The sequence below is a fragment of the Tricharina praecox genome (assembly GCF_024521635.1).
Source record: "Tricharina praecox strain CBS 144465 chromosome Unknown BZA05scaffold_15, whole genome shotgun sequence".
Classification (NCBI taxonomy): Eukaryota; Fungi; Ascomycota; class Pezizomycetes; order Pezizales; family Pyronemataceae; genus Tricharina; species Tricharina praecox.
The window spans coordinates 723,226-749,336 of record NW_026250417.1 but is presented as its reverse complement, the minus strand read 5'-3'; the positions used below and the strand labels follow the sequence as shown (position 1 = coordinate 749,336).

Sequence of the window (26,111 nt, the reverse complement as noted above, 5' to 3'; positions counted from 1 at the left end):
TACATACATAGAGTAGGCGGTTTATGCACTGCCGATCCAGGGCCTTCCCCCCGCCACGCGCATGCGCAAGCACACAAGCGCCTCTTGCCATATGACTATGTGATGTAGACAGTTCGAATCTATTGCACAGCTCGGTTTCATACAGACCTCGTTCATCGCACCCGAACTGAACTGACGGCTAACTATCAAGAAGAAAAAGAAAAAAGAAGTTTGAAAAACCGAACGCCCCCGACGCGCGAAGGTGCAGATACGAACACAGAACACAGAACACAGATGAGAGAGAGGGGGAGAGAGAGAGAGAGGGAGAGAGAGAGAGAGGGAGAGAGAGAGAGAGGGAGAGAGAGAGAGAGGGAGAGAGAGAGAGAGAGGGAGAGAGAGAGAGAGAGAGCTCATAAAGCAGGAAATGAGACGCCCAAAACACCATACCATATTCCCTCCGAAAAGAAAGAAAGAAAGAAAACGAAAATAAAAGCAAAATAGATCCACTCGAATCCAAAATATCGTGGTTGAGCCAAACAGCCAAAAGACGTCCCAGAATTCTGCCCGCCAGCTAACTACCATGCATCTCCCATCATCTCCTTACAGCCTGCGACGGGGTAACCGTGACCTCGGCGCCCGCCGGCACGCCTCTAGCGGCCAACCTCTTGAGCTCATCGATCTGCCAGCGCTCCCTCCGCCGCAGATTCAGCGCCTTTTTGAACTCGGTGAAGAAGTTGTTCATCTCCTCCTGACTATTGAACTCGATCTCAAACCACTTGAAATCATCAAAGCTCTCTTCGTCATCCGGGAAAAGCCCCTTCTTGTCCAACCGGAAGCCTCCCGGTGCCTCCCGGGATCCGAACGTCCGGGCTTTTACAGATGTCGGGTTCTGAAACGTTTTGTGCGAGCTCGGCCGGATGCGGACCGAGCACCGCCGCTGGTGGCGGATGTCGATGTCGATGGAGTCGGTAACTACTCGCATGTTAGATCGATGCCCGATAGGAAGAGGTGGGAGGGGACAGACTGAAGAAAGTGGTGATGGTTTCATCCCAATACATCACCATGCGAGTGGTGTGCACTTTTAGGTTCGGCCGCGCCCATGCTTCTCTGGTTGCTGTTGGCGCCACGCTGGGGACGCTGGCAAGAACTTCCGTGTCGTTGTCCACCTCCCTCCAGAGCTGGATACGCGCTTTGTAGTGGCTGTGTTCGCCGTCACGAAGGCTCTTCTTGAAGCGCACGGTGCGCACGGCTTGGCACTCTGTTTCCACGGCTTCTCCGAGTAGTGCGAACTGAAAGTTGAACATATCTGATGGGCCGGTCAGCAAACGAAACCACCCGCAGCATGCCCACGAGAGTAAATACCGCGAGCGGTCTTGAATTTGTAGTAGAGACTGCTCGGTGGCATAGGTTTTCCGGCAATCTTCCGAGGGTTTCCATGTAAGAACGGATCCTGCTTGTGAGTCTTGCGGATGTAGATGATGGGGTGGTTTTGGTGATAGCCATAATCTGGGACAAGTTCGGCCTCCTTGACGTATGCTACATGGAAGTTACTTGTTTAGTCTCCACCACTGACCACCCAAGATTGCCACGCTTGCCACTCACCGACTCGCTGATCGATACTCTCTTCCAAGCCATCCATCAGCGTCAACATCCGAAGTGTCTTGTCCGACATCAACTTGAAAATCCTGACACGGCAGTTGTCCCACCGACCATGCCTATCTCCAGTGTACGACGCCATCAAGTGCCTTCAACCAGGTCAGCTTTCAATCAGGCTTAGTTGACATGAGAAGGACCAAAACGCACATCTGTTCGAAATCCTTCGGAAGGATCTCTATCTCTCCCGGTCTCACGCCGAGATTCTCCCTGTCCACAATTTCGTTCCAGCTATAGTTCGGTTTGAGCTTCCGCGGGGCAGGCGGGCCACTTGTTCCCGAGGTTGATGGCCTTGAATGTGGCTGGCCTATGCGCTGCGTCGTAGGGAAAAACTCCGGAGAGTATCCGACTCCGACTCCGAGGTGGCCCATCCGAGCACTACCGAGCGACGATATAGAATTCGATGCACTGTGAAGAGAGGAGGGCCCGCTGCTGCTGCCGTTTTCGTTTTGAAAATCTCTGTCCCCGGCATACGGGGACGCAGATATGGAACGCGAGGGGCCGCCGCGCTGCTCGGCCAATGCCATAGAAAGTTCTGGCAGATGGCGTTTGTCGATGTCCATACTGTTGGATCGCAAGTCCGTTCCTGCAGAGCCCGGCTCCTCGATGGGGGAGAAGCGGTTGAAAGGCGAATCCGACATGTGGAAATCGCCGTTGCCAACTTGCAGTGGCAACCGGAGCGGCGGATCGGGTTCAACGCCAGGGAATGCTGTCGGCACTGCTGTTCTCACCAGACCCGCACCGATATCTTTCTTGTTGATACCGTCAATGAAAATGCTAAAGTTGCCACGCTCCATCAGCTCCTGGGGTGTTGGCGGTTCCACTTCTTGGTCAAAGTATTCTTGAAGCCGATACACAACATCCTGTGGTTCCCACATTAACCCCTGCATGATCCGACCGTTTCCACACGTGGGAGATACTCACACATCCGAGCAGACCTATCATCGTCCGCACCTCATCCGAGAAACCTTCAACTCCGGCCTCGGGCGTCGTCACCCTGAGCAACCAGGAGCATTTCATAAGGTTGACATAGGCTTCGATGGGCAGTTGCTTGGGGTCATTATTTCGATTGAGCTGTGTGCGAGAGAATTCATCAGGCGTCAATCACCACAGACCCGGAGATATATGTGCTGTGGCTTACGTTGAAAACCCAGTGTAGTGTGATTAAGAGCGTGCTCTCGGGCTTAAGTTTCCAGATAAAATTGTGACCACTCCCGCCAAACTCACACGCATCCTGGAAGCGCTGGATGAGGTCGATTTCCTGGATTCCCGAGGAGTCCGCTCCGCCGTAGCTGCTCGTGGTGCTGTACGATGCCGTCGACTTCCGAGCGGCGAGCTCCTCGAAGTGCTTTCCCAGGCGTCTCTGAACGCCATCGTAGACAGAGAGGGTTTGCGACACTTTGCTCCTAATCGTGGGGATTGCGTCAGCAAGCCACTCCACCACTCCATCACCACCACGAAGCACGTAGTAGGTCTTCAACGGCGAGGAAAAGACACGATCGACAGAAGCAATCGGAAGTTGAAAAAATCCGTCTTACTTGCGCAGCACTTTGAAAAATAGATCTAACTTCCAGGTCTGAAAGCGGAACTTTTCCGTCAAGACGCCCAGCACGGTCTCTTCGCCATGCATTGACAGCTTGTACACGACATTGTGACCACGCATATCCCCAGGGTCCCTTCTGGCCTCGTCGATGGGTATCACGCGTTCGAGGTGGTTGAGGCTCTCGATGAGGCCATGGCTCGCTATGCGCAGCATCTGCTGTGCCGGCGGCTTGTTGTCGGCGCGCAATATCGACGAGTTCGGATTTCCATTTTCGTCAAGAAGGCGCTCGATCCTGTCGGCCAGGCCTTCGAGAGTCCGAGCTAGCGACAGATACGTGGTGGGCGCATCGAACACTCCGAGGAAACAAGCTTCGAGGATCTCCTGCAGCTTCTGTTGGGCTTTATAGAACTAGACGGATCGCAGGCATGCCGGGCCCCAAGAGTCAGCACATACACGCTCTCGCTCTCGCTCACACAACACGGTCTCGGGTTCCTTTGCTTTGGGGGATGAAGAGGAAGGGAGATTCTGCACTGAAGTGCTTCTTCACGAAAGCAGCAGCAGCGCAGTTGGGGGGTGGGGAGAGGAGGGGGGGGGAGCGCATCGCATCGCACCTCTCCGAAGCCGAACCCCTGATACGCGAACGCCATTGTCGTTGGAGACAAGATCCCAAGAACGACTAGCGATGGGCCTTTCGGACTCCCGAGAAAAAGTTGGGCTTGTCGGGACGCAGGAGGAGATATGTAGGACTTATCACGGTGGTGAGAAACGTGGAAGGCACGGACAGATCGGCTAGCTGGACGGTGGGAGACTAGGGGGGGGGGATTCGCGAGCGTGGAGGAGGGCCGGGGGAGGTATGGAGAGTAACGACTGATGGGCAACGAGGATCCGCCGCGCTGTATTGCAAAAATCGAAGTTCGACCTGGGTATGACAAAGAGGCGGGTAGAAGTGAGCAGACCCACCAGAGTAGAGTTCCCTCTCGCTCCCTTTTTTTTTCACTCTCTATGTCCGGGTCCGCCTACATCTACAGAGTCGAACGGTTCCTGTGCGCCGGAAAAGGGAGAATATACGATGCCAGAGCCGCGTTTATGGCCCCACTTCGCCCGTTGACTAAGCTGCAAAGCGTGCTCGATCGCCACCAAACGAGCAAAAAACTTCCCGGAGCGGAAGCAGGCCAGAAGCTTAGCGAGCTCAGATTGGACGAAGCGATAGATACACGGCGAGTCGGCGACATCGTCAAGTGTGCTGCGAGTCGGAGGGGCGAAGCCCTGGATGCTGCGCTATTTTTAGCCAACAAACGTTGCTGCTCATGCGGGGCATCTAACAGTTCTGCAGCTCCCCCAGCCTGCGCTCTCGATCTTTGGCCCTTCTTCGATCTCTTCTCCGCGTATTCGCCTGAATCGGCCCGGCCCCTCCTTCTTCCGCGAGCATCTCCATCCGGCGTCTTCTCCCACCGCTGTCGAGTCGGACGATTCTGGGGCATGTAGAGTACATGCTGAAATACCGGTGGCGTTAAACATGCAAGACCATCGAGCAAATCAACAAAAACTCTAGCCGTACCTGCTTCTTCCGATCTGTAGGGCTAAGTAGGTCGAACAGTTTGCAGCCGTTAACTGGGCCGGTCCGATCAAAAACCAAGAGAGCAAGTGAGCGCTCGTGACGAGGCCCGGACAGGTGCAAGAAAAACTGTAGATAAGCGGGCCGGCTTAGTGTGGCGGTGGAAGGTCGGACAAGACTTTTTTCCACTGTCGATCTCCCGAGAACTAGATCGCAACTCTAACCGAGTGGCTCCTTCGCAATCCCCATTCACCGAGCCGATTCCAAGCCCATTTTTCCAAAACCACTGTTCCAAGCCTCGTCTTTCCGTGTGTACCCCGTATGTCTATCTCGATGGGGGGATTATGACATTCCAAGTTCTGGATTTTGGCGAGCATAGCTCTTCCAGAGGCAACTGCCGTAGCAATTCGAACCAAGTAGAGGTCTCGATTGACAATACTCTATTCCAAGAGCTTCCAGGCGTGAACTTCTAAGTTCCTCTCTCGCCATTCAGCCTGTTACATGCATTCGCACCGAGGCACTCGGGTATCGCTTTAATCCTCCGGGAGAGCTCGAACGGAAGACACGGCGACTCTCCTCGACTTTGTCGACAACGAGCATGCAGCCGATGTTTATTCAGCACTGCTGAGAACTCGAGAATGTGAGAAGTAGAATAGGGTCAATAGAAGGAGGTGCAGCTCGCCATAATTTACACCGCAAAGAAAGGAACGGAAAACCCCCCCTTTTTTTCCCTTTTTTTTCTTTCCGCAGTGAAGCCGAGTGATGGCATATGAACCACGTCTCAGGGCTACCTACTCACGCGGTCGGAAGAGAAGACGGCACACTGGATGCGGCTCATTTACAGTACTAGCAGTTTTTTTTCCTCTCAAATTTTAGTGGTGGGAACACGGTGTAATCACTCGGTATCACCCTAGAATTTTTGGTCTCTCTATGCTCCATCCGTTGTAATCATCTGATGCGCTGAGCAAGAAAGGCAAGTGAGGTCTCTGAATGGGAGCTTGAGGAACGGGAAGAAAGACACGCGGAGAGGAGCCGAAGCGAGGGGGAGGATCTGGGGTCACTGCCGCTGTTCCCCCCCCACTCCCTCTTTCATGGCATCTCCTGACGAAGAAGCGTGGGGGCGAGGCGGAGTGTGAATATATTGCCATGGTCTATCTACATAACACGCAATCAATGATTAAACAAACAAAAAAATGTAACCATCTAATGCTTCTAAGCAGTTTATCCTCTTATCCCCCCCAGATTCCCATCTATATACAGTACATAACACATAACACATATCGAGATACCATCTATAGCAGCGTAAACACGCACCACTGTGTTTATGGTCCGTTAAAAGCACTTCTGGAAAACAAAACTAACCTCCTCCATCTTCGCCTTCTCACACAGGACACGCATGAGCACCTCATCCTCCACACTAATATCCCTATATGGCATGGAATCCACGTCCTCATCCAGCTCTCGCGTCCAATCATCGCTCGATTCCGGGGGTTCCAGCAGTTTGGTCGCAACGTGATCATACTCCATCAATGCACCCAGCGCCTCCTTCTCCACGGCCTGCTTTACGGAGCGGCCAGAGATGATGTCCTCGCTCGCGGCGGAGGCCTTCATCAACCCTGGCAGTGAGAGGAGTTCGTCGTCGCTGTCGCTGTCGGTAAGCGCGGGGACGATGGGGTCAGTAGTGTAGCCCTTTCCGCCGCAGGCGCAGCCAAGGAGGTCGTGGGTTTGGCATTCCGTCGTTTCGTTAAGCGAGAACAGGTCTCTAAGCTCCGCCTGGGTGAACGCTGACGCGCCGGATTTGTTGTCCATGACGGACTCGGCTAGGCCTTGCTTGGTGATTTGGCGCTGGAAGATTTTTTCGTCGAAGCAGCCGGTAGTTAGGAGGCGGTAGATGAATACTGGGTGTTTTTGGCCGTCGCGGTGGATTCGCGCCATTGCTTGCGCGTCTGTGGCGGGGTTCCAGTCAAGGTCGAAGAGGACCAGGCGGGAGGCGCCGATTAGGTTAATTCCTGCGCCGCCGCTTTTGGCAGAGAGGAGGAAAGCGAAGGATGTGCTGCTGTTTGTATTGTTGAATTTATCGACTAGTTGCTGGCGCTTCTCGTTGGGTGTGCCACCGTCCAGACGGAGCCAGGAGAGGCCGCGGGAGATGAGGAGGTTTTGGAGGACGTCCAAGGTGCTGGTGTAATTGGAAACGATGACGATTTTTTCCTCGGTGTGGTTTTTGAGCGTGACGAGGAGGCGGTTTAGGACTCGAAGCTTCCCACTTGACGATGCGTTTCTAGATGCGAGGAGCCTCGGATCCACTTCAGCAAGTAGGGCCTTCACGTTTTCGCTCTGTTCTTTCTCTCCGGACACCAGGAGCCCTGGTGTATTGCAGAGTTTCTTGAGTACCGTGATCAACAATAGTGACTTGTCTGCACTACCGAGACATTTGTTGAAGGCAGACGACTTAAGAATGTTGCGATATACCTCCAGTTGGCGGGATGTCGGCCGGCAGTAGATGACAAATTCCTCTGGTTTGGTTAGCCACTGGCATCATTAAACTGGAATTGAATGGACAACTTACTTTTGGGAGGCAGATACTTGGAAAGGATCTCTGCCGTTCTACGGAGAACAAACATTGCGGTGATTCTGGCCAGCTCGTCGCTACGGGCTTTACCTTTTTCGACATCTTTCTTAGAGGCACCTGGTTGGCGACTCTTTACGATCGGATTCTCGAACTCCTTGCGGAACGTGGCGTAGCTTTCCAGTAGACCTGAATTGACGAAATCACTATCACCACCTCGGTCAGTTACACCATGCGCATCAGTCGGGGGAGAATACTAACACCATAATGAAAAACTCATGGAGATCGTTTTGCAACGGTGTGCCACTGAGTATGATTCTTCTCGGTGTATTCAAGGCTCTGATGGCTTGCGCTGCCTTGTTTTTCTCCGTCTTGAGACGGTGTCCTAGGTAGTGTTAGTGTACGCATGAGATAATTACTGGAGTACCAGGATACCAACCCTCATCAGCAATCACAATGTCGATATTAGCCTTCTTGAGCTCAGTGTGGACTTTTTGTAACTGAGACAAAATTAGTACATCTGTGAAGCCAACTGCTTGCGAATTAACCAGCCTTTTCATATCCGATCACCAGAACGGAATACGTCTTTCCCGCAATGAAATCCCGCAGATTAGTCTTGGAGTCCACCACAAGCACTCCTATCCGCTCATTTCCTAGCCATTTCTTGAACTCCTTGCGCCAATTGTTGATCAAAGTGACTGGGCAGACGATCAGCGCCTTTTTTACGACGGGACTGTCTCCGTAAACGGGATTTTGCTTCATCAAGGTCCACAGTAGCGCAATTGTCTGCAAAGTTTTTCCTAATCCCATCTCGTCGGCCAGTATGGCTCCACGGCCTTCGAACGGTTTCATTCCCATGATGCACTGGTAGAGAAACTCAACGCCCTCACGCTGATGTGGCCGCAAATACTGCGAAAGATACGGATCGACTACCACGTCCACCATTTTCTTCCCGGCCGGAATGGACTTCGCATTTGGCCTCGGCATTATCAACGCATTCTCGGCCGCCGGGTCATGTCTTGGTGTGGGAACCTTCGAGTTCGCCTTCTTTGGCATGACAGTGGTATGTAGCAATGGTGCCTTGAAACCCTTGATCGCGGACGGTATCGTCGAAGGAACAAACTCGGTTTCCGTAGAAGTCTTGCTAGCCCGAAGGAAAGGCCTTCCGGCAAGGTAGTCTGCTTTCGAGAGCAGCGAGTCTATCTCCACCTCTTTCCCACCCAACGACACAATGTCTCCGAGCTCGAGTTTTCTATTGAGTAGCGTTTTCCCGAGATCTTTGCCACTCGAGTCTTGCAGCGTCGCGTAGCCGCCCACTACCGAGAGGACACCGTCGCCATCGAAGGTCTTGTGTTTCTTGTTTGTCTTTTTGCGCCTACGGAGATGTCAGCGGATCTAGGGCAGTCGGGACGGGATTCCCGCCATACCAGAGCACATTGTAATAGTCCTCCGTACCACCACCGGCGGTTCCCTGCGTAGCGACCGTGCTCGATGTGGAAGCTGAAGCCGGTTTGGCGGCGACAGGGTTCTTGACCGAGAGCAATGGCCTGCGCTTTGCAGTCGTGGAGGTCAACCTGATGCCCGGCCTGGTTGCCGTGGGCGTAGATGAGCTTGATTGCGGGCTGTCGTCCGACGACCCGATCTTTGCTTTTTTCGCGGGTGGCTCATCGACTGAAGCCGTAGCGCGCCGGGTGAGGAGTGGAGGGATGAACTTCTTCATCGCAAGGTTATTGGCGGGAGTGTTGTGTCGTCAATATGGTCGGTGGTATAAGGAAGGAGACGCGATGTTGTGGGATTGTGGGAAGACGCGACAGGGTGGCGCTAGGTATGTTAATTGGGTAACACCAACACTCCGCACGTGGAAATAGATATGCATCACCGAAACACCCGGAACTATATGTACCGGTCATATCACGCAACAACGGCGCGGATTAGAGTTCAACGGTGCGGAATACTTACCGGATCAACCGCTGATCAGACGAGACAAAGAGAGAAAATCGCTTAGGACGGTAGCAATCCACATATGCAATATCCACCGTAGCCGCCGGGGCCCGTACGGAGACTCGGAACCGGCTTCAGAGGACTTCATCAACTGAATCCACGTCCGAAAGGCTGAATCGAGGTCATGCTTGTCCGGCGAAGCCGATGAGGAAGTAGAAGATCGCGGCAGCGGAAGTTGATCCAGATTCCAAATACCATCTAGATACGCGCGAAGCTTTACCCCACCACTATACACGTGCCCTTGCAAGTGCACTTATCGATCTGCCTCGCGAGGCACGAAGCTTAGACGCTATGCAACGCTCCCTGTTTATGCAATTTCTGTCGAGGCACTAGGTACGGAACTCCGTATGTACAGTACTATCGCACAGCGATCGCTCGGTTAGACCCGACCCACGGCACGAACTCCTAGTTGTCGGAAGGGATTCCCCGCACGGCAGTTGAAATCAGATTCGCCTGATAGATCCCCGTGTGTGATCGAAACGAGTGATGGCATATGTAGTGTGTCTGGTCACGAAGTAAGGGGTATGCATAACTACGGTACGAGCCTAAGACCATGGGCATTTTCCCTCGGGCCTCAACGGCCGCACGTTGCACTTGGTCAGACACAGGCGACGCAACTGTGCAGGTGGACTTCACGAAAGGCTGGGCGGCGCGTGTCAACGTTGTGGCGTTTGCACCTGGACTTTGATCACGACGACAGTATTCAGACCGACCACAACGACACCTGCCATCGCTTGCGGTACATACATAGAGAGCTGATGACCCTTTGAGGCAGGACAGTGGTCACCATGGTCAAGTACCACGACCCGTGCGGGGAACCTCGGGGTGGACAGCGAGTACTTCTCCAACTCATGAAACGCGCACTGCTATGCATATTGAGGGGACTTTGAAGGCGGGCGGATCCACGGGGCTACGATCCATATGTTTGTACTTCGATCCCTAGGAGGGCTCTGGACAACGGCGACTAGGTCGCCTATGCATCGTGGGACTTTGAGGGAATACAAGTGCATAATTTACAATGTGCGTGCATATCAGGTTTTAGAGGCTACTTCTCGGCCACAAGGCCGATTTGTCTCCGGTGATCTCCCCATTCCTCCTGACCATAGTTTCTCTCCAAAATATCCAAGTAGTTTTACCATTTAGCGCATGTTTTGTTTTTCAATTTTATCATGGTGTATTCGACTTATCCGGATATTGGCACGAGTAGACCAGATATATTCTGATCCCATTTATAATTCAGATAGCTGGCTTGACGAAGTGTTCCTCACCATTCAGTGCAAACGGCCAGTGCTGGCCAGAAGCGCCAATACTCCGAGTGACAGTACATGCTCATCCTCGAGTGCCGCCTGATGTGCGTTTAAAAGTTCGCGTAACGTGTGTAGGTGCTAGTACCTGCCTACACACGTGGAACGGAGTACAGACCGAGCATGGAAGGCCGTTTGTCGATCGGCAACCTCGTGGGAGCCGTCGTAGCACCAACCCGCCTTTAACCGTCGTAACCACTAAAGAACGCGGGGAACGTCCACCGCCAGGTGACGGAGAAATTCCGCACCGCCGGGTGAGATCGTTGCTGCATGTCGACTCGCATGTTGCAGCCATGTGTGGCACTGGATTTCGACGGTGTCACTTGAAAGCTCTGGAATCCTATATGGCGCGGATGTATAGTATTAACTCAAGTGCATGCGTAGGCAAAACCATGGCCCAGTGCTGTCGATATGCATGCCACATGCCCTATTGGGTCCTAATCTCCGGAACCTGTGGCGAGGATGTCCTTCCCGCATCACCATGGAGCATAGTGCCTACTGATTCATTGATTGGTCCCCATGTGCAAATGATAGTACCTGACAGGTTGCCACGCGACATGGGGAACCCAGTCATGTTGAAGGCTTAAGCTCACACATAGTGGTATCACATGCCGGTACGTACCTCCTCGTCCACTCGCCTCGTCCTCTCTTTTCCTTGTCCTTCTGGATGCGAGCCCGTCACGAACCATCCAAGTAGCTTCCCCTCTCATGGCTACAATTGGTTGCTAACTGCAATAGGAATCAATTTCACACACGATACCAACCTGTGATCTTGCTTTTCCTCGAGACATCGCGAGGAAGCCATACCGGTGCTCCCCGAATCAATCATCGGAATTCGGAGTTCCAGAAGACAGCAATATCGAACCCTTTGTCGGATCATGGGTTATCCCACCCATAGCTATCACCACCCAGAGGAATCAGCATGATTTGCAACGGGAACTCCGGGCCTTTGATCTCTTTACCCAGATCCTGACACCAACTCCAGAAGTTTCTTCCACAGGGTAGGGCACGTTCACGGCCTTGTTGAACCCAGGAGTCAAGATGTATCGAGGTATAAGATGGGCATCTTCCTCCAGTAGATATTCGAAATCAAGCCACCAGACAGCTCAATATCCATTAAAAACAAAAACATAGTCGCAAGATCTCTTCATAATGAAGCTCCTACTCAGCAGCCTTCTCCTCGTCCGCTCAGTGTCGGCCTTTTACACTGTCCTCGCCGAGAGCTACACCCCATCGGACTTCTTCACCAAGTTCAACTTCTACACTGTCCGTCCCCTATTACCCCCTCACATCTACACGCATTCCTTGCTAACATCTCATAGGGCGCCGACCCCACCAATGGCGTGGTCAGCTACATCTCTCAGTCAGCCGCCAGCTCCTCTGGGCTGATCCGCACCGATCCCACCAGCGTGTACATCGGCGTCGACACCACCAACGCCTACCCGAACGCTGGCCGCCCCAGCGTTCGTCTCGAATCGAAGAAGACGTTCCAGCGCGGGCTCATCATCCTCGACGCCGCGCACATGCCGGCCGGCTGCGGCACCTGGCCAGCATTCTGGACTCTCGGCTCGACCGCCGACTGGCCGCAGGCCGGCGAAATCGACATCGTCGAGGGCGTCAACGATGCCACGACGAACAGCATGGCGCTGCACACCACCCCCGGCTGCGTCATGAACGGCGGCGGCGGCACCGGAAACATGCTCACCAAGAACTGCGACGTCAACGCCGCCGGCCAAGCCTCCAACCAGGGCTGCGTGTTCTCCGATCCCCGCACGATGTCGTACGGCACCGGGTTCAACAACATCGGCGGCGGACTCTTCGCCACTGAGTGGAACAGCGCTTTCATCAAGGTGTGGTTCTTCCCGCGTGGTCAGGCTCCCGCCGATATGTTCACTCCCAACCCGGCGCCTGAGAACTGGGGCACTCCGGTCGCCGTCTTCCAGGGAGACTGCAATATCGACGAGAAGTTTATGAACCACAGGATCATCATCAATACGACGTTCTGTGGAGATTGGGCGGGGAGCGTGTGGGGTAATAGTAGCCAGTGTCAGGCTAAGGCCAGTACCTGCGCAGAGTGGGTTAGGAACAACCCTGCGGCGTTTTCGGAGGCGTATTGGAGGATCAACAGTGTGAAGGTTTGGAGCTCGTGAGGAATATTTGGACGGTGGATAGGTGGACAGTGGATATGTGGACGGTGGATATGTGAACGGTGGATATGTGGACGGTGGGTATGTGGCCGGTGGATATATATTTGTGATGTTTCTTATGTATGTATGTTTTATACTGTGTATTATACAAGCACTTGATGTGTTTTCGTACAACGTTAGGAACAGTATTCAACTATTGTCTACCTATTGTTGAGTATCAGCGGTTCACGGTGCGTCAGAGCCACAGTATTCGGTACCAATTGTGCTCTCCAAGGTCCGCCACCATCATCGCACGTACACACTCTAGGTAATACCCGCCTCCAAAACTTCCAACTGAAGCTTCAAGAACCGAGCCAGATATTCGCAAGGCACATTCCAGCCGATGAAACTCTCTGCCCCACGACAGGGCTCACCCGTGTGTAAGTATGTAAGCACAGGATGAACCATGGTTTGGGAACCCCTGGGCCCCCGGGACTCCTACAATTTACGGCCCAAACAACCACCCCGGCGGGCTGACAATCCGCACCCGTCAACCCAGCAAGTCGGAGCCCGGACGGGAACCCCAACCCAACGGCTCAACCCCAACATCGGAAACGCAGGCTCGCGGTTCTTAGCGAGTGTCAGCTGCTGCCGGCTGCCGAAGATAAAAAAACCCCTCCCCCATCCCCCGCCAACCCCGCTTCCCGGTCGGGAGCCTACTGCCTCGCCCATTCCGGAATGCTAGGGCAAGTGCTCATGTACAAGCCTCCAGTGAAACGCGCAACTACTCTACAGACCCGGCCCGGCGGTTTCGAATTCAGAGCGCCAGAGACTCGGAGTTGCATGCTCTGAGTCGTGGGTAGGTAGTCAGCAGGGACATTCCCGTGCCATCATGCCCTGAATTTTGCAAGTGAAAGGAGGAGATCATAGATGAGAATCATGAGATGAGACAGGACCCGAAAATGTCAGATGTCTTACCACGGTGGTTACCGGTCACCGGTCACCGATTCGCGGACTGGTTCTGACTGGAATGCTGCGCCGCTGTGGATGGCAGAATGCCATCATGCTTCGGCAGCATGGCCTGTTGGGTCCGTGGAGACTGGCGAACGCGCTAGTTAACTAGATACCTGGGTTCCCGGCCGGATAAGAGATCCCAGGCGAGTGATCGAGGGTGTGCGTCTCGGTCTGGTCCGGAACTCTGGTGGGACTCGGGAGGCGAGTACCGTAGTACAGACATGTGTAAGAAATTTGAGATGAAAGCTGGCCGTCACAACAGGTACCTATGGAACCTCGTCTCGCGTGACTTGAGCGTGGAACCGAACGTGAGCGGGCCGTGGTAGCCTGCAGGACCTATACAAGGGCTTAGGTATCGGCCCTGGTATAGGGTTGCCCCACCATCTCTACATCTCACCTACTGAAGTATTTAAGTAGAGTACCTGTGCATTCACTCCCTCTGACCATGGCGCGTCTTGAAAACGCAAGCAACCTCGATCAGACCAGGAAACCTTACTTCCACCACGTCGTGTGGAATGGAAAAATTCAGTGGGTGCATGACGTGGAATCCCGAGTTTGGCGTACACAAAGTTGAAATGGGAACATCATTACCACCACCGCCACCACCACCACCACTCCCGTTTCCACCAACGCCGTCGGAGCCGTGGCATTGTGGTGGTGGTGGAGGATGAGCATACCAGTTTCCCATCCATTCCGAAAGCCCATCCTACTCTTACCGACGGTGGCACGCCTCGTCGCCTCGTCGCCTCGAGGGCGGCAGTGCGGCACTTTGTTCGGTAAAGACATTCATTCAAAGTTCGCCCCACGCAGTGACACAGACGCAGCCGTCGATCCCTTTAAAACGCCCCCACCCCGCCCCTCACCGCTCGCTTAACACTGCACCCTTCAGGCTCCCGCAGGCTTCCGCAGGCTGCCGTGATGGGCTGCGGCTCCAGCTTACCGGTACTATATAGTAGAGTAGGTATCGGTGCTCATTGCTCAGCTCTTGTCTGCAACCCCCCCCCCCCGAGGGCTGAGCCGACGAAACCAGTACCAGCACCTGCGTGCATTCGACCAGTCGGAATTTCAACGGTACCGGTGTGTTTTCTCGATGTTGCGCAGGTGGTTGCCGCTTATCGATGACGGATGCGGTAGTTAGGGGACCAGTGTGATTTCAGTCGCGATGCGGGAGGTGGTATGCAGGTACCTATGTCACATGTGTGTAGCTGATGAACATGGAGGAGGAGAGGAGCAGGAGCAGGAGGAGGATCGTTTCATCGCCTTTCAGCTCGGTAGATACGGTACCTTCTACATAGAGTACCGGTATGTACCGCATACGCGCTCGGATATTGTGGTTGTTGGGTCGCCCGGAGAGTTCCGCGGTAACTACCAGGTATGTATCCCTCCGTTCCGTTGTGAAAATGAGACAGCAGTGTCCGACAGAACCCAGATCGCAGTCGCACGAAACGGAAACCTATTCATGGGAAGAACTTGTGCGAACATAAACTCGTGGTATCTATGGATTTGACATCATCGTCTGCTGCCACGCCCTTCCAAATAACCTACCCGCCATCGGATTATTCCGAGTATGTCACAAAGAAAAAGTTGAAAACAAAAGACATTTGGTAACATAACCACCACCACCGCTGCCGCCCTCCTCACAGCACCATCCTCCAGTATCATCATTAAACTAGGCGGAGTAAACCCCTTGGGGCGAAACCACATTCATCTCGGCGCCCTTCTCCTCCTCGGTCAGCGCACGGCCGGAAGAAGGCAGATGCTTAGTCTCAGGCGCGGTGCGGTGGCGGTGGAGATGGATGGAGTAGACGATCAAGTGGACCACAAAGAGAACCCTATGATCCCATCAGTAGCTATTCCAGTAGCAGTAGAGAGTACCGGGGAGGGAGGTGAAGAGCTACCAAACAATCGCGCCCAATCCAGCCGTCGCCGCGCTCGCCTGCCACGCTCCCTTGCGTCCATTACACTTCCTCTGGTCGGTCTTCGAATAGTGGCGGCACAGATCCAGCGCACTGGAATCGTAGGCGATATTCCCGAGGGCAGCCCAGCCGGCGAGGGAACCCCACGCGGAGATCCAGAATATCACGCCGAAGATATCGATGACCAGGGCGGCCCAACAGTTCCATATCCGCGGGGCACGGGCCACGCTGACGAGGAGGTAGCCGACACCGATGAAGTTGTAGATGCAGCAGAAGATGTTGTAGCCGAAGGTGCCGAAGACGTTGGTCAGTTGGGTTATGGCGAAGGCCATCAGCGCCAGGATCACCACGCTCAGGAAAATTTGCACCAGCCGCATGATGAAGAGGAAGTGTGGGATGCGGACGATGTGCGCCGGGTGCTCCGGCGCGTTGGGGGACTGCATCGTGGCGGGAAGAGGTATGTACGGAGAGGAAGATTATAGACGAGCCACCGGCTGTGAGGAGGCTTGCTTGCTGGATTGTCTGGATGTGTTCGTTGGCTTGCTGAACTGTTATATGGACTTGTTGGAAGGATACTGCTTTTATATTCATCCAGCTTCTCCTCCCGTCTCCTCTCCGCCCTCCTCCTGTTTGTCTCTTCGGTGCATTGCATCTTGGGCTGATCCACGAAGGCAAGCCCGGGTCCAAGAATACCTAGAGTACACCTGGGTGCGGGTTAGCGAGGAGGAAGGGAGCCAAAAAATTGACTCTTTCGGATACGGTCCAATCATGCCCTGCGGCCAGTGCCAGTCAGCTGTGGATTGGCTCGCGCGTGCAAACTGAACACAGGGTCTCGCAGTTAAGTGCAGGGCTCTAGCAGTCTCAGGTGGTGCACTCCAGTAGATAAGTGCCTGACATGCCTGCGTTGGGCGGGGAAATGAACCATCATACGTGCACCTGGTACTCGGGTCCGACAGACGCCGCCCCAGTGGGTGATTCCGGGTGCAAGTTGCAAGTTGCAACCAAGGGCACGAAGTGACGAAGAAATCCTCCTTCGATCGAGTGATGCAATCGACGCTCCGAGGAACGAATCTCGTCCCCCCGCGTGCACTCTTTGCTGGATAGTTGGTCTCTGCAAGTTTCACTCGACTGTAAAGAACCACCGTTCGAAACCCCCCAGTTATGCTTCCCCCCTTCCCCTGGTCCCTGGAAATGGCTGCGAGCGGCCACCGCATAAAGACCATTCGTACAACACGTTTGCAACACTGTTACACCCTCCTCGGCTCCCTTGTACCACAACGGGGGTGTGGGAGCAGTGCCAGCACAGCAGCAATCAGTAGCCTCTGTTGCACACGCTCAGAGGCTGCAGCTGTGACACAGGGCGAATCGCGAGTCGGGCTGGGCTTAGAGCTCAGGGCTGAACACGAAGCGGGACGTGCGTTGGTGGTACAAATTCACGTTCTGGACTGCGAGAGGTTGGTGGTGGCAAAATTAAAGGGGTGGCCAGTGGGAATGCTCTGTGTATGGTGTGTGGGTGTAACCCTCCGAATCCAAGGCGGTTGCAGGCTTGCAGCAACGATTCAGACGGACTCAACACGGGGCTGAGGATGCTGAGATTCGGTGCTACATACGAGTAGTGACACGAATTCAGGGTTGATGGTCGAAAGGGATTGGATGCTGACATCGATGACTCGATGAACGACTCTCTCGGGGTTGCTTCTTCGGTTTCGAAGCGAGTCTGCATGAGATTGGTACATACTCTACTCATACCAATGAGCCGACAGTGATCTCGCACATCTAGTTCTCCGTCAACCGTGATCAGTGTTGGAATGAAGAGTGTCGAGAGAATCAACAGCTACGAACACACCGATACCTAATCAACGTCGGAGAAGACTTGGTGGAAGTGATACTTCAAATTCTCGGTGTGGGCCTTAGTGGTGACCGGCGAACCATCATGATGGTAGGTGCAAAGCGGGCCTCAATAGCCACCCTCCCACCCACAGAAGTATCCGGGAGGTAGTAGGGTAGATTTCGAATGCTGTATGTACGTGTGACTCGAGTGCAGTTTTGCAGACGGCTCTTTTGCCAACACCCTCCAGGCCGGAGGCGGGATCGAGAGGAGAGCACACACAGAAGAAAGAGGAGGTATGGAGGTTGATTGTCTATTCGGTAGATGATGATCGAGAGAGAAGAAGAAGGAGATGAAGAAAACGACCTCGCCATGGCCGCCAACGTTGATTCCCACCAACGTTGGTCTGCACTACTAACCACATTCGTTTTCTCCCGCCGACAGGTCCTCCTTCACTTCCTCCTCTCGCCGACAGGTCCTCCTCTCGCCCCACCACACAAGCTTCCCTTCGGATAGACTCGGGGCGTGGAATGAGAACAACAGTATGGCGTTGGGCATCTGCTCCCTTTAAGGGCGGGTGATGATCGGTGGAACCTGTAGGAGTCCTCTTCTTGCTCGGAAGCCACAGCGTGGGAGATATTCCCTCACTCGTTGCCGCCGCCTCAGCATCCCTTCAATGGAATCGACGGATGACGACCAGTAGAATTCTCGTTTATGACCGCCACGGTGTCGACCATCAAATTGACAACAGTCGTCCGGGCGAGTTTGGCCGTCGTTTCGCACCAACCATCGATCTGAATCCGCTCATGAAGAATGGTTCAACTCGAGAGCGGATCGTGTGTAGGCATAACCGGTGCGCTGGTCCAGCCCGCTGCGCGTAATCTAAGGATTCTCGTCTTCCTCTTTCAACTGTCTAATACCCAGACCGGGATTGCTATTGCGGCCGCATCTCATGACTCATGAACGGGTGCACATACATACCAGCCTCCCTCTCATGTTCCGCTTGGTGTATATCTGGTGTACCGGTGCTATTGCAGCACCCGTGGTCTTCCGAGCGGAAGATAATTTATCCCCGAGATGGCAGTGGTTTCTCGCTCACTTTTGCGCCCATGAGCTTGCTATCTTTGTAGCAACCCCAGGCACCATCCGCATGTTGACCCCCTCGCTATGTGATTCGGGGCATATGCGACCACTGTAGAGCGTAGAGGTGGATTTGTTGTCCAGCCTTGCCCGTGATTAGGCCATATGATAAGTATGGCAAGATACATACCACAAAAGCTGTGGGAATATGGTATTACGGCTTAGGGACAACACCAGCACCAAGAGCTGACGACAATACGTCATATGCCATCGAGAGAAACATCATGGCACGGTTATCGGTATTTAGAGTGGAGGTTATGCTCCGGAGTCCGGAGCACGTGCCCCACCCTCCTCCCGTGGCTGGTATGTACATTCAAATTCCGTACCCAGGCCCTAGATATCCCATCACTCGCGACGCCTCAAACTATCACCCGTTACATATGAGCCCCCCCGCGGAATCGGGTTGCAGCTGCCATGATCTGATACCGTAAGATGACGATTGAACGGAAGAAACCGTATGCGTCCCACTCCCGAACTCGGCCCGAATCATACAAGCTCAGGGCAAAGTCTTCATGTCAACAAAGCCAGCCCACGTACTATGTCGCCGTTTAAGGGGCTGGCGCCTGGCCTAAGCCGTCATCGTACGTACTGTATTCAGAAAGACTCATGATGAGTCGACAGAGCTGCTAGCTACAGACCTACGGTATGTGTAGACCTGCCAAGTAACTGGTAAGCGTGCTTCGATTACCACCGAACGGATGATCTTTCTGGAAATGAGATTGGACTGGATACATAGCATGAAGTTTCGAAGCTTCATTGTGAGCCGAAGACGAGCAGTAAACGTGAAGAACCTTCCGGCTGGTTTGTAATGGCGGTTTCTGCTGGAATGCAAGTCCGCACTTTCCAAAAACTCCTTGTTGTCCGGAAAACCCCTGGTAATGTTGTTTTTCGTGCTTTTGGCCCTCATCGCGATGTCGGCGGATTTTGATATTGAAGATGGGCAGCCCTCGCTACCCGACGCAGCTCCCCTGGCCTGAGAAAACCCTGCAGCCAATAGGAACTGGGCAGTGACCACTTTGCTAGCAGATGTTAGGCTGGAAGTCCTGGAACCTTCGCGGTGGGTTTAAGCTGTCAAAAGCTAGCAAGGTACCCGACCTCGCAGGAAAACCAGTTATGTATGTAAGTCAGTAGTTGCCGCTTTGAATTGTAGCGTGCTCCTCAGCAGCGCACTGTGGAGCCCGCGATCCCATGCTGCCAGAGCCAAGCCGCGTCAAACGCCGGAATTGCCCTTTTCGCTTGAAAATTAAGCTCTTCCCTGTCGCACGTTGATGGATTCTGGCACCCCATTTGCTACCCGAATTCTGTGATTTCGCGCCATCTGCTAGCCTGCGCTTCCGACACTACATATATGTAGGTATCGCGACTGTTCCTTCCTTCTCAACGTCCCATCTCATACTCACCTATCGACCTCGACTTCGACTTCGCAATGTCACTGTCCGCCATGTTTTCCGCCGGCAGCAGAGCCGGCGCTGAGACGAAGCTGTTTCCTCGCCTCCGAGATGTGTTCCTTCGCACTTGGGATCTCGGCTTCACGTCGTTCGGCGGACCTCCCGTTCACTTCCAGATTCTCCACCGCCGCTTCGTCGACGGTATGGGAAAGACACCGTGGATCGACGAACAAACCTACCAGGAGCTGTTCGCCATCTGCCAAGCACTCCCCGGCCCCGCATCGACAAAGATGGCCTTCAGCATCGCGCACATCCACGCGGGCTTTCTCCCCGCCCTCGTCGTGTTCTTCATCTGGTCGCTCCCCGGCGCACTGGGCATGTTCGGACTCGCCCTGGGAATCCAGCGTGTTGGCGAGATTCTACCGGACCCCGTGTACGCGCTGCTCTCGGGTCTCAATGCGGCGACCGTCGGAATCATCGCGTTGGCGGCTGTGCAGCTCGCCAAGAAGGCTATCACCGATAGGCTGACCAGGGCCCTCGTTGTGTTCGGAGGCTGTGCGGGACTGTGTTACAATGCGCTTTGGTACTTCCCGGTTCTGATTTTGATCGGAGGCGCGGCGACGCTGGCTTGGGATTGCTGGATGAAGACCAAGGTGCAGGGCATCAAGGAGAAAATGAAGCGGCGGAAGTCGGAGCCGAGGGAAGTCGAGGAGAATATCTCTGTCCCTGTGGACCTGGCAGACAGCGCATCGACAACTCAGCGCCGGCAGACATCCGCGCCATCGACTCACGGCGGCTCCCAGGAGGAGGAGCAGAACATCCTTCCGGCGGTAACCATGCCGAAGCATGGTGTCCCCGTCAAGTGGGGTATCCTCATCATCGTCGGGTTCTTCGTCTCGTTCATCACGCTCATGGTCATCCGCGGAGTTCTCAAGGACGTACCTCTGCCGCTGGCCCTCTTCAACAACATGTACCTCGCGGGTACCGTCATCTTCGGCGGAGGACCCGTCGTGATTCCTCTTCTCCGCGAATACGTGGTCGAGCCTGGCTGGGTGTCGCCCCGTGACTTCCTTCTCGGACTCGCGCTGATCCAGGCATTCCCGGGACCAAACTTCAACTTCGCCGTCTACCTCGGAGGACTCACGCTTTCGAAATCGTCGACGACTCTGGGTGCAGTGATCGGCTTTCTCGGCATCTTCTTCCCGGGAATTGCGCTATCGGTGGGCTTCCAGAGCTTGTGGAGCGTTCTGCGCAAGAGGCGCACTGTTGTCAGCGTGTTAAGAGGTATTCATGCCGCCGCCGTAGGGTTGGTCTTCACCGCCGTGTACCGGCTGTGGGAGATCGGCTACCTGACGGCTGCGGAAAGCTCCGGCATCAGTTTGGCGAAGGAGCCCTGGTGGCTGGTGGTTGCGGCGACGACGTACACGGTTGTTGAGTGGTACGGTGTCGCGCCGGCGGCTGCGATTTTGGGTGGAGGAGTGGCCGGTCTGGGCTGGTGGGGAACTGTTGGGCGGTAATGTGTATGAGAAGGGTGGTGGATTTATTGGATGGTGGTTTGCGTTGATGTGGGATACCATAGCACAGTAGATGAAGCATGAAAAGACCGTTAACTGTTATATCATCGTTTGGTGTTTGGCATCGTGAAGAGTGAGTAGAGAAACCAAGCGGATGCACCACTACTCACACATGCCTACTAGGTCGAGGAAAATTGAAGATTGAATGTTAGACTAATCCGCTGTTTTGTCAGAGGCAATAGTGAATATGTGAGTGCTGGTGTATAGGAGAACATCGAAGTGTGTTATCGGAACACACTTCGTTGACTCCAACGACCTCTGCGACAACAACTACTTCAACATCTCTTCACCTCCATCACAACAATAATCCCCCACCACAACCACCACCACAACCACCACCACAACCACCACCACAACCACCACCACAACCACCACCCAAACCACTACAACCCCCGAATAACCCCCCAAATTCCGGTCAATGGGGCGCACCAATCCCAAGCAGGACTTGTTCCAGACTCTCGACTTTGGGATTGACATGAGGGATACGCCGCATGAGATGATCACCGACTTCAATTTAGGAACACGAAGTACTCGCTCCGGTCGCTCATATCAGGCTTGTCCCGAAAACCCCTCCGCACGCAAGCCACGCAAGCCACGCAGGCCATACAAGACTCTTGGAGATGAGCCAGCAGTGAATAGTGGAGGAGAAGTGAGCTCGGAGGGAGCCAAGGAAGGAACTGGGGCGAACTCTACTAATGCGGCGGCTGGTACTACCACAAGAATTTCTGATACTGGTGTTCCAGCCCTTCCCGCGGTTGTACTTGGAGGGGACCACAAAGAAGATGATACGCCTAATAGCCCTCTCTCGGCTGCGATGAGCCAGTGGGAGCACATTTCGTTGCAGAAAGTAGGCAAAGTGCTGGAAGATGCCAATGCGGACGATGTCGAAACCAGCATGTCGATCAGGTCGGACAGCCCATTGTCAACTACTGGGAGTGAGTATGGAATTGAGGACGAGGTTTCTATCCTCTCTACCTCAACTCGCGATCCAGTGTCAGACAACCGCAACGAAGATAATGACCACGGCGATATGATGTCAGTTTGCTCTTCGTCCAGGTTGCCGTCTCTTTTCTCTCACAACCTGGACGAGCTGGAAGCGGATGGAGCCACTGACAGCGGTGCAACCGTCAACAATGACACGGCTTCTCCTCTACTCGGTTACTACGCTGACCCGCCAGACCACGGTGACGCACCTAACGGTCCTCTTCCAGCGAACTGCAGTACATGCGGCGGGAAATGCACCGTCGATCCTTCTGTTTTCTTGCGAGACTCCCCTCTGTCTCCCATCGAGACTCCCGTTGGCTCCGACACCGAATCCCCGCCTGCTTCTCCTGTATTGGAAGCCACCGAGTACATTGGTCATCAGCACGAGCGTGAAAACTACAACGGCGAGCCTGGTTCTCCTGATAGCTTTGGTACCATCAACGACTCTCGGGACGGATCTGATAACATCATGATTGGTCACTTCCACGACGGACTGATGGGTATTTCGGCTGTCTCTTTGTCGGGCTCTTGTTGGTAGCTAACTACCCCCAGATAAACCCGAATCCTTTGCTGGAGTTGGCAATAGAGTCACTCTGCATAGTCCTCCCTCATCACAGGCCTCCTCAGGTAAGCAGCTCTTCGTTCAATTCCCTATTAATAGCTCACACCTCAGAGTAGCCGATGAGCTTGCCGCGATGATCGACAATGACACGATGATCGACAATGCCGGGGATGACCGCAGCGCCCGCACGAGTGACCCCACCGTGAGCAGAGTCACCAACGGGGATGATGTGACCGATGCTAACCACCACCAGAGCGTCCAACCTGGCTTCAAAGCCACAGCCAAACAGAACGGCTCCCACCAAGCCTCACAGGAGCCCGGAAGCTATACAGTGCCAGAAAACGTGCAGCCGGGCTACGGTTTGGAATGGCTCACTGTCGTAGAGCAGAGGCACGGTGGTTCGGCTAGAAGAACCATCACGGGAGTTATGGATGGCTGGTGGCACAACAAGTGAGCAGTCTACCCAATTCTGCTTCCCTGCGGACAATAACTGACGGTTTTAGGGTTCCTACCTATATGTTCGCGGATCTGGTTCGCACTGTCCTCCAGAACGACCAGTATCTGCTGGGATGGTTCGAGTACTGCCTTCGTGATCCAGTTTATGCCGGATGGAAGGGTCACAGGGACCAAGCCGAACAGATGTACTATCAGCAGACTGGGATGTACCCTCTTCAAGATTCCGCCCCGACTCCGGATTGGGTTTCTGGAGCATGCTACTCGGTCACTAACAACGATACTACGGTTGCCCATCCTGGTCCTGAAGGAGGCCAGAACGAGCCGCTGAGTGTGCTGATCAGAAGGGCCATTAATAATGTCCTTTCCAGGATGGCGACTGGTATGCAGATCCAGAACGACACTGTGGCTGAGACCGCGGCAGAAGCCGACTCCGACGCCTCCACAGACTTCAACATCAACAGCAACGCCAGAGACGAGTAGCCTGCCGATGTGATTTGCGTGTGATTTCGAGATTTGTCAAATGTTTCCCGTTCAACTCACTGCTTCTGCAAGATTTTCTGCCTTTTTCTTCCCCTCGAACGAATTCCCCAGTTCTTTCTCTGTGCTAATAAGCACGCAATGTTTCTCCGACAGCATACCCATTTGTCAATACTTTCTACTTTTTACTTCTTTCGATAACATGTTTGACAAATTTGTATATTGCGGAGTTGTGAATTCATCCGAGGGGATCGACAATTCAATGATGATCATTGTAGCTCACTCGTGTCTGATTCGCTTACTAAATTGCAAGTCAAGTGGGCTTGCGTCAACCTGCATTTCGGTAGGGCTTCCGTGTGCTAACACCCTGCTGCCGATGCTTGTTCTGCATATTTTTAGCCCCATACGACCCTAGCAACGAAGCCTACTTCAAGTTGGGGGGACATCATGGCTGCCCTCACTTTTTCTATTTCTTCCCTCCTCTTCCCTTCCTTCTTTACATCGCACATCCATCATACTTCAAATCAAAATGGCGACATCTAGTATGACAACGACGGTACTCGAGCAACATGATATCGAGTTATCCCCTCGCGCTCACAGGCCTGACCCACTCCGTCTATCCCTGGCCCTCAAATCTCCCGCCGAAATCGCCGAGTTGGCCACCTCACCGACGTCTGCTACCAAGCCGCACTCACGCATCCCGTTTTCTGCGCGGCGTCGCTCATCCACCGAGAAACGCGACGTTAAGGGCCTACAATCCTTCTACGAGAGCCAGAATGCGCACATCCAGCGGATGCTCAAGAGCGTCGACGAGCACCGACGCGAGGCGAAGGATTCGGCCGACGACACGCGGCTCAGATTTTTAATCGCCGTTCATGGATCCTTGGCGGCGAATCTGGTCCTTGCTGTTTTGCAGCTCTACGCAGCCATCTCGTCTGGATCTTTGTCCTTGTTTGCCAGTACGTCCCAGAGTGTGGAGGAGTGAGGAGTAGTGACATGCACTGACAATGTCATAGCTGCGGCCGACTCCATTTTCGATCCTCTCTCGAACGTGATGTTGATACTTTCTCACCGCGCCGTCAACCGCGTCGACTCCTCCCGCTTCCCGTCGGGCAAGGCGAGACTTGAGACTGCTGGGAACATCGCCTTCGCTTTCCTCATGATCGCCGTATCCTTGATCCTCATCGTTGTTAGCGCTAGCGATCTCGCGAAGGCGGATCACGGCGAGACAAAGTCGTTCAGTCTTCCATCCGTCATCGCAGTCGGAGTCGCGCTGGCAACAAAGCTCGTGCTGTTTTTCTATTGCTACTCCCTGAGACATAAGTACTCGCAGGTGATGATCCTGTGGAAGGACCACCGCAACGACCTTCCCGTCAACTCCTTCGGGCTTCTCACCTCCATTGCCGGCAGCAAATTGGCCTGGTGGGTCGACTCCTTCGGCGCCATTGTCATCGGCCTCGTCATCCTCGGAGCATGGTCGAAGACGGTGTACCACGAGTCACTGCTCCTGATCGGCGTTGCTGCGCCCCAGGAGCTGCGAGGATTGATTACGTATGTCTCGATGACGCACGACGAGAGGATCACGCACATCGACACCGTCCGCGCGTACCATGCGGGCCCCAGGATCATCGTCGAGGTCGACATCGTCCTGCCCGAGACCATGTCGCTAAAGGATACCCACGACATTGCCGAGAGCTTGCAGATCAAGCTGGAGGGACTGCCGGATGTCGAGAGGGCCTATGTTCACGTCGATTACGAGTGGATCCATGCCCCTGAGCATTCGCTCAAGAAGGAGTTGTAGTCGTCGTCGTCGGGATCGGATGGTGGCGGTGAGGTGGGGAGTATAAAGTGGCGTTGTCGAGGGGGCGAGTGTAAAATGGCGTTATCGAGGAGCGTAGCGTTAGGCGGGAAGAGCGGATATCTTTTATGTTTGCGCTTTCTTCACTTGATCTAACTTTCTATATGCGAGCAAGACGACTGTGTCTATCAATCGCGTGGTCTAGTCCACGGCGTATAAATTACTGAATGTATAGTTGAAGCTCTTC

General features: G+C 54.1%; 7 protein-coding genes across 7 annotated transcripts; 4 read left to right on the top strand and 3 right to left on the bottom strand.

The window, feature by feature from the left end:
* Nucleotides 1-571: 571 nt before the first annotated feature.
* BZA05DRAFT_419485 (uncharacterized protein) lies at nt 572-3,822 on the bottom strand (the record flags this gene model as incomplete). Its single annotated transcript, XM_051485592.1, has 10 exons — nt 572-951; nt 1,004-1,285; nt 1,342-1,515; nt 1,582-1,724; nt 1,783-2,495; nt 2,557-2,682; nt 2,774-3,038; nt 3,171-3,583; nt 3,629-3,700; nt 3,787-3,822. The coding sequence occupies 10 exons, from the start codon at nt 3,820-3,822 to the stop codon at nt 572-574; spliced, it is 2,604 nt and encodes an 867-aa protein (XP_051338758.1).
* Nucleotides 3,823-5,810: 1,988 nt separating this feature from the next.
* BZA05DRAFT_69362 (SNF2 family N-terminal domain-containing protein) lies at nt 5,811-9,083 on the bottom strand. Its single transcript, XM_051488565.1, has 6 exons — nt 8,724-9,083; nt 7,849-8,671; nt 7,736-7,796; nt 7,558-7,681; nt 7,297-7,502; nt 5,811-7,243 (listed from the first exon to the last, which is right to left on the bottom strand). Exons 1-6 carry the CDS (start codon nt 9,014-9,016, stop codon nt 6,063-6,065), a joined length of 2,688 nt encoding a protein of 895 aa, XP_051338757.1. The 5' UTR covers nt 9,017-9,083; the 3' UTR covers nt 5,811-6,062.
* A 2,218-nt stretch (nt 9,084-11,301) lies between these two features.
* Nucleotides 11,302-12,943, top strand: BZA05DRAFT_354675 (putative endo-1,3(4)-beta-glucanase). The gene is made up of 2 exons (XM_051481366.1): nt 11,302-11,867; nt 11,924-12,943. Exons 1-2 carry the CDS (start codon nt 11,754-11,756, stop codon nt 12,749-12,751), a joined length of 942 nt encoding a protein of 313 aa, XP_051338756.1. The 5' UTR covers nt 11,302-11,753; the 3' UTR covers nt 12,752-12,943.
* Nucleotides 12,944-15,261: 2,318 nt separating this feature from the next.
* On the bottom strand, nt 15,262-16,228 carry BZA05DRAFT_454423 (uncharacterized protein). Its single transcript, XM_051487520.1, has 2 exons — nt 15,640-16,228; nt 15,262-15,573 (listed from the first exon to the last, which is right to left on the bottom strand). Exons 1-2 carry the CDS (start codon nt 16,098-16,100, stop codon nt 15,411-15,413), a joined length of 624 nt encoding a protein of 207 aa, XP_051338755.1. The 5' UTR covers nt 16,101-16,228; the 3' UTR covers nt 15,262-15,410.
* A 3,561-nt stretch (nt 16,229-19,789) lies between these two features.
* BZA05DRAFT_400989 (chromate ion transporter) lies at nt 19,790-21,620 on the top strand. The gene has a single exon (XM_051483949.1). The coding sequence runs from the start codon at nt 20,052-20,054 to the stop codon at nt 21,528-21,530; it is 1,479 nt and encodes a 492-aa protein (XP_051338754.1). The 5' UTR covers nt 19,790-20,051; the 3' UTR covers nt 21,531-21,620.
* Nucleotides 21,621-22,401: 781 nt separating this feature from the next.
* Nucleotides 22,402-24,076, top strand: BZA05DRAFT_454417 (uncharacterized protein; the record flags this gene model as incomplete). Its single annotated transcript, XM_051487519.1, has 6 exons — nt 22,402-22,522; nt 22,580-23,071; nt 23,124-23,198; nt 23,250-23,335; nt 23,387-23,583; nt 23,637-24,076. 6 exons carry the CDS (start codon nt 22,402-22,404, stop codon nt 24,067-24,069), a joined length of 1,404 nt encoding a protein of 467 aa, XP_051338753.1. The 3' UTR covers nt 24,070-24,076.
* Nucleotides 24,077-24,595: 519 nt separating this feature from the next.
* Nucleotides 24,596-25,867, top strand: BZA05DRAFT_426012 (uncharacterized protein; the record flags this gene model as incomplete). Its single annotated transcript, XM_051485985.1, has 2 exons — nt 24,596-25,025; nt 25,083-25,867. 2 exons carry the CDS (start codon nt 24,596-24,598, stop codon nt 25,865-25,867), a joined length of 1,215 nt encoding a protein of 404 aa, XP_051338752.1.
* Between the last annotated feature and the right edge of the window lie 244 nt (nt 25,868-26,111).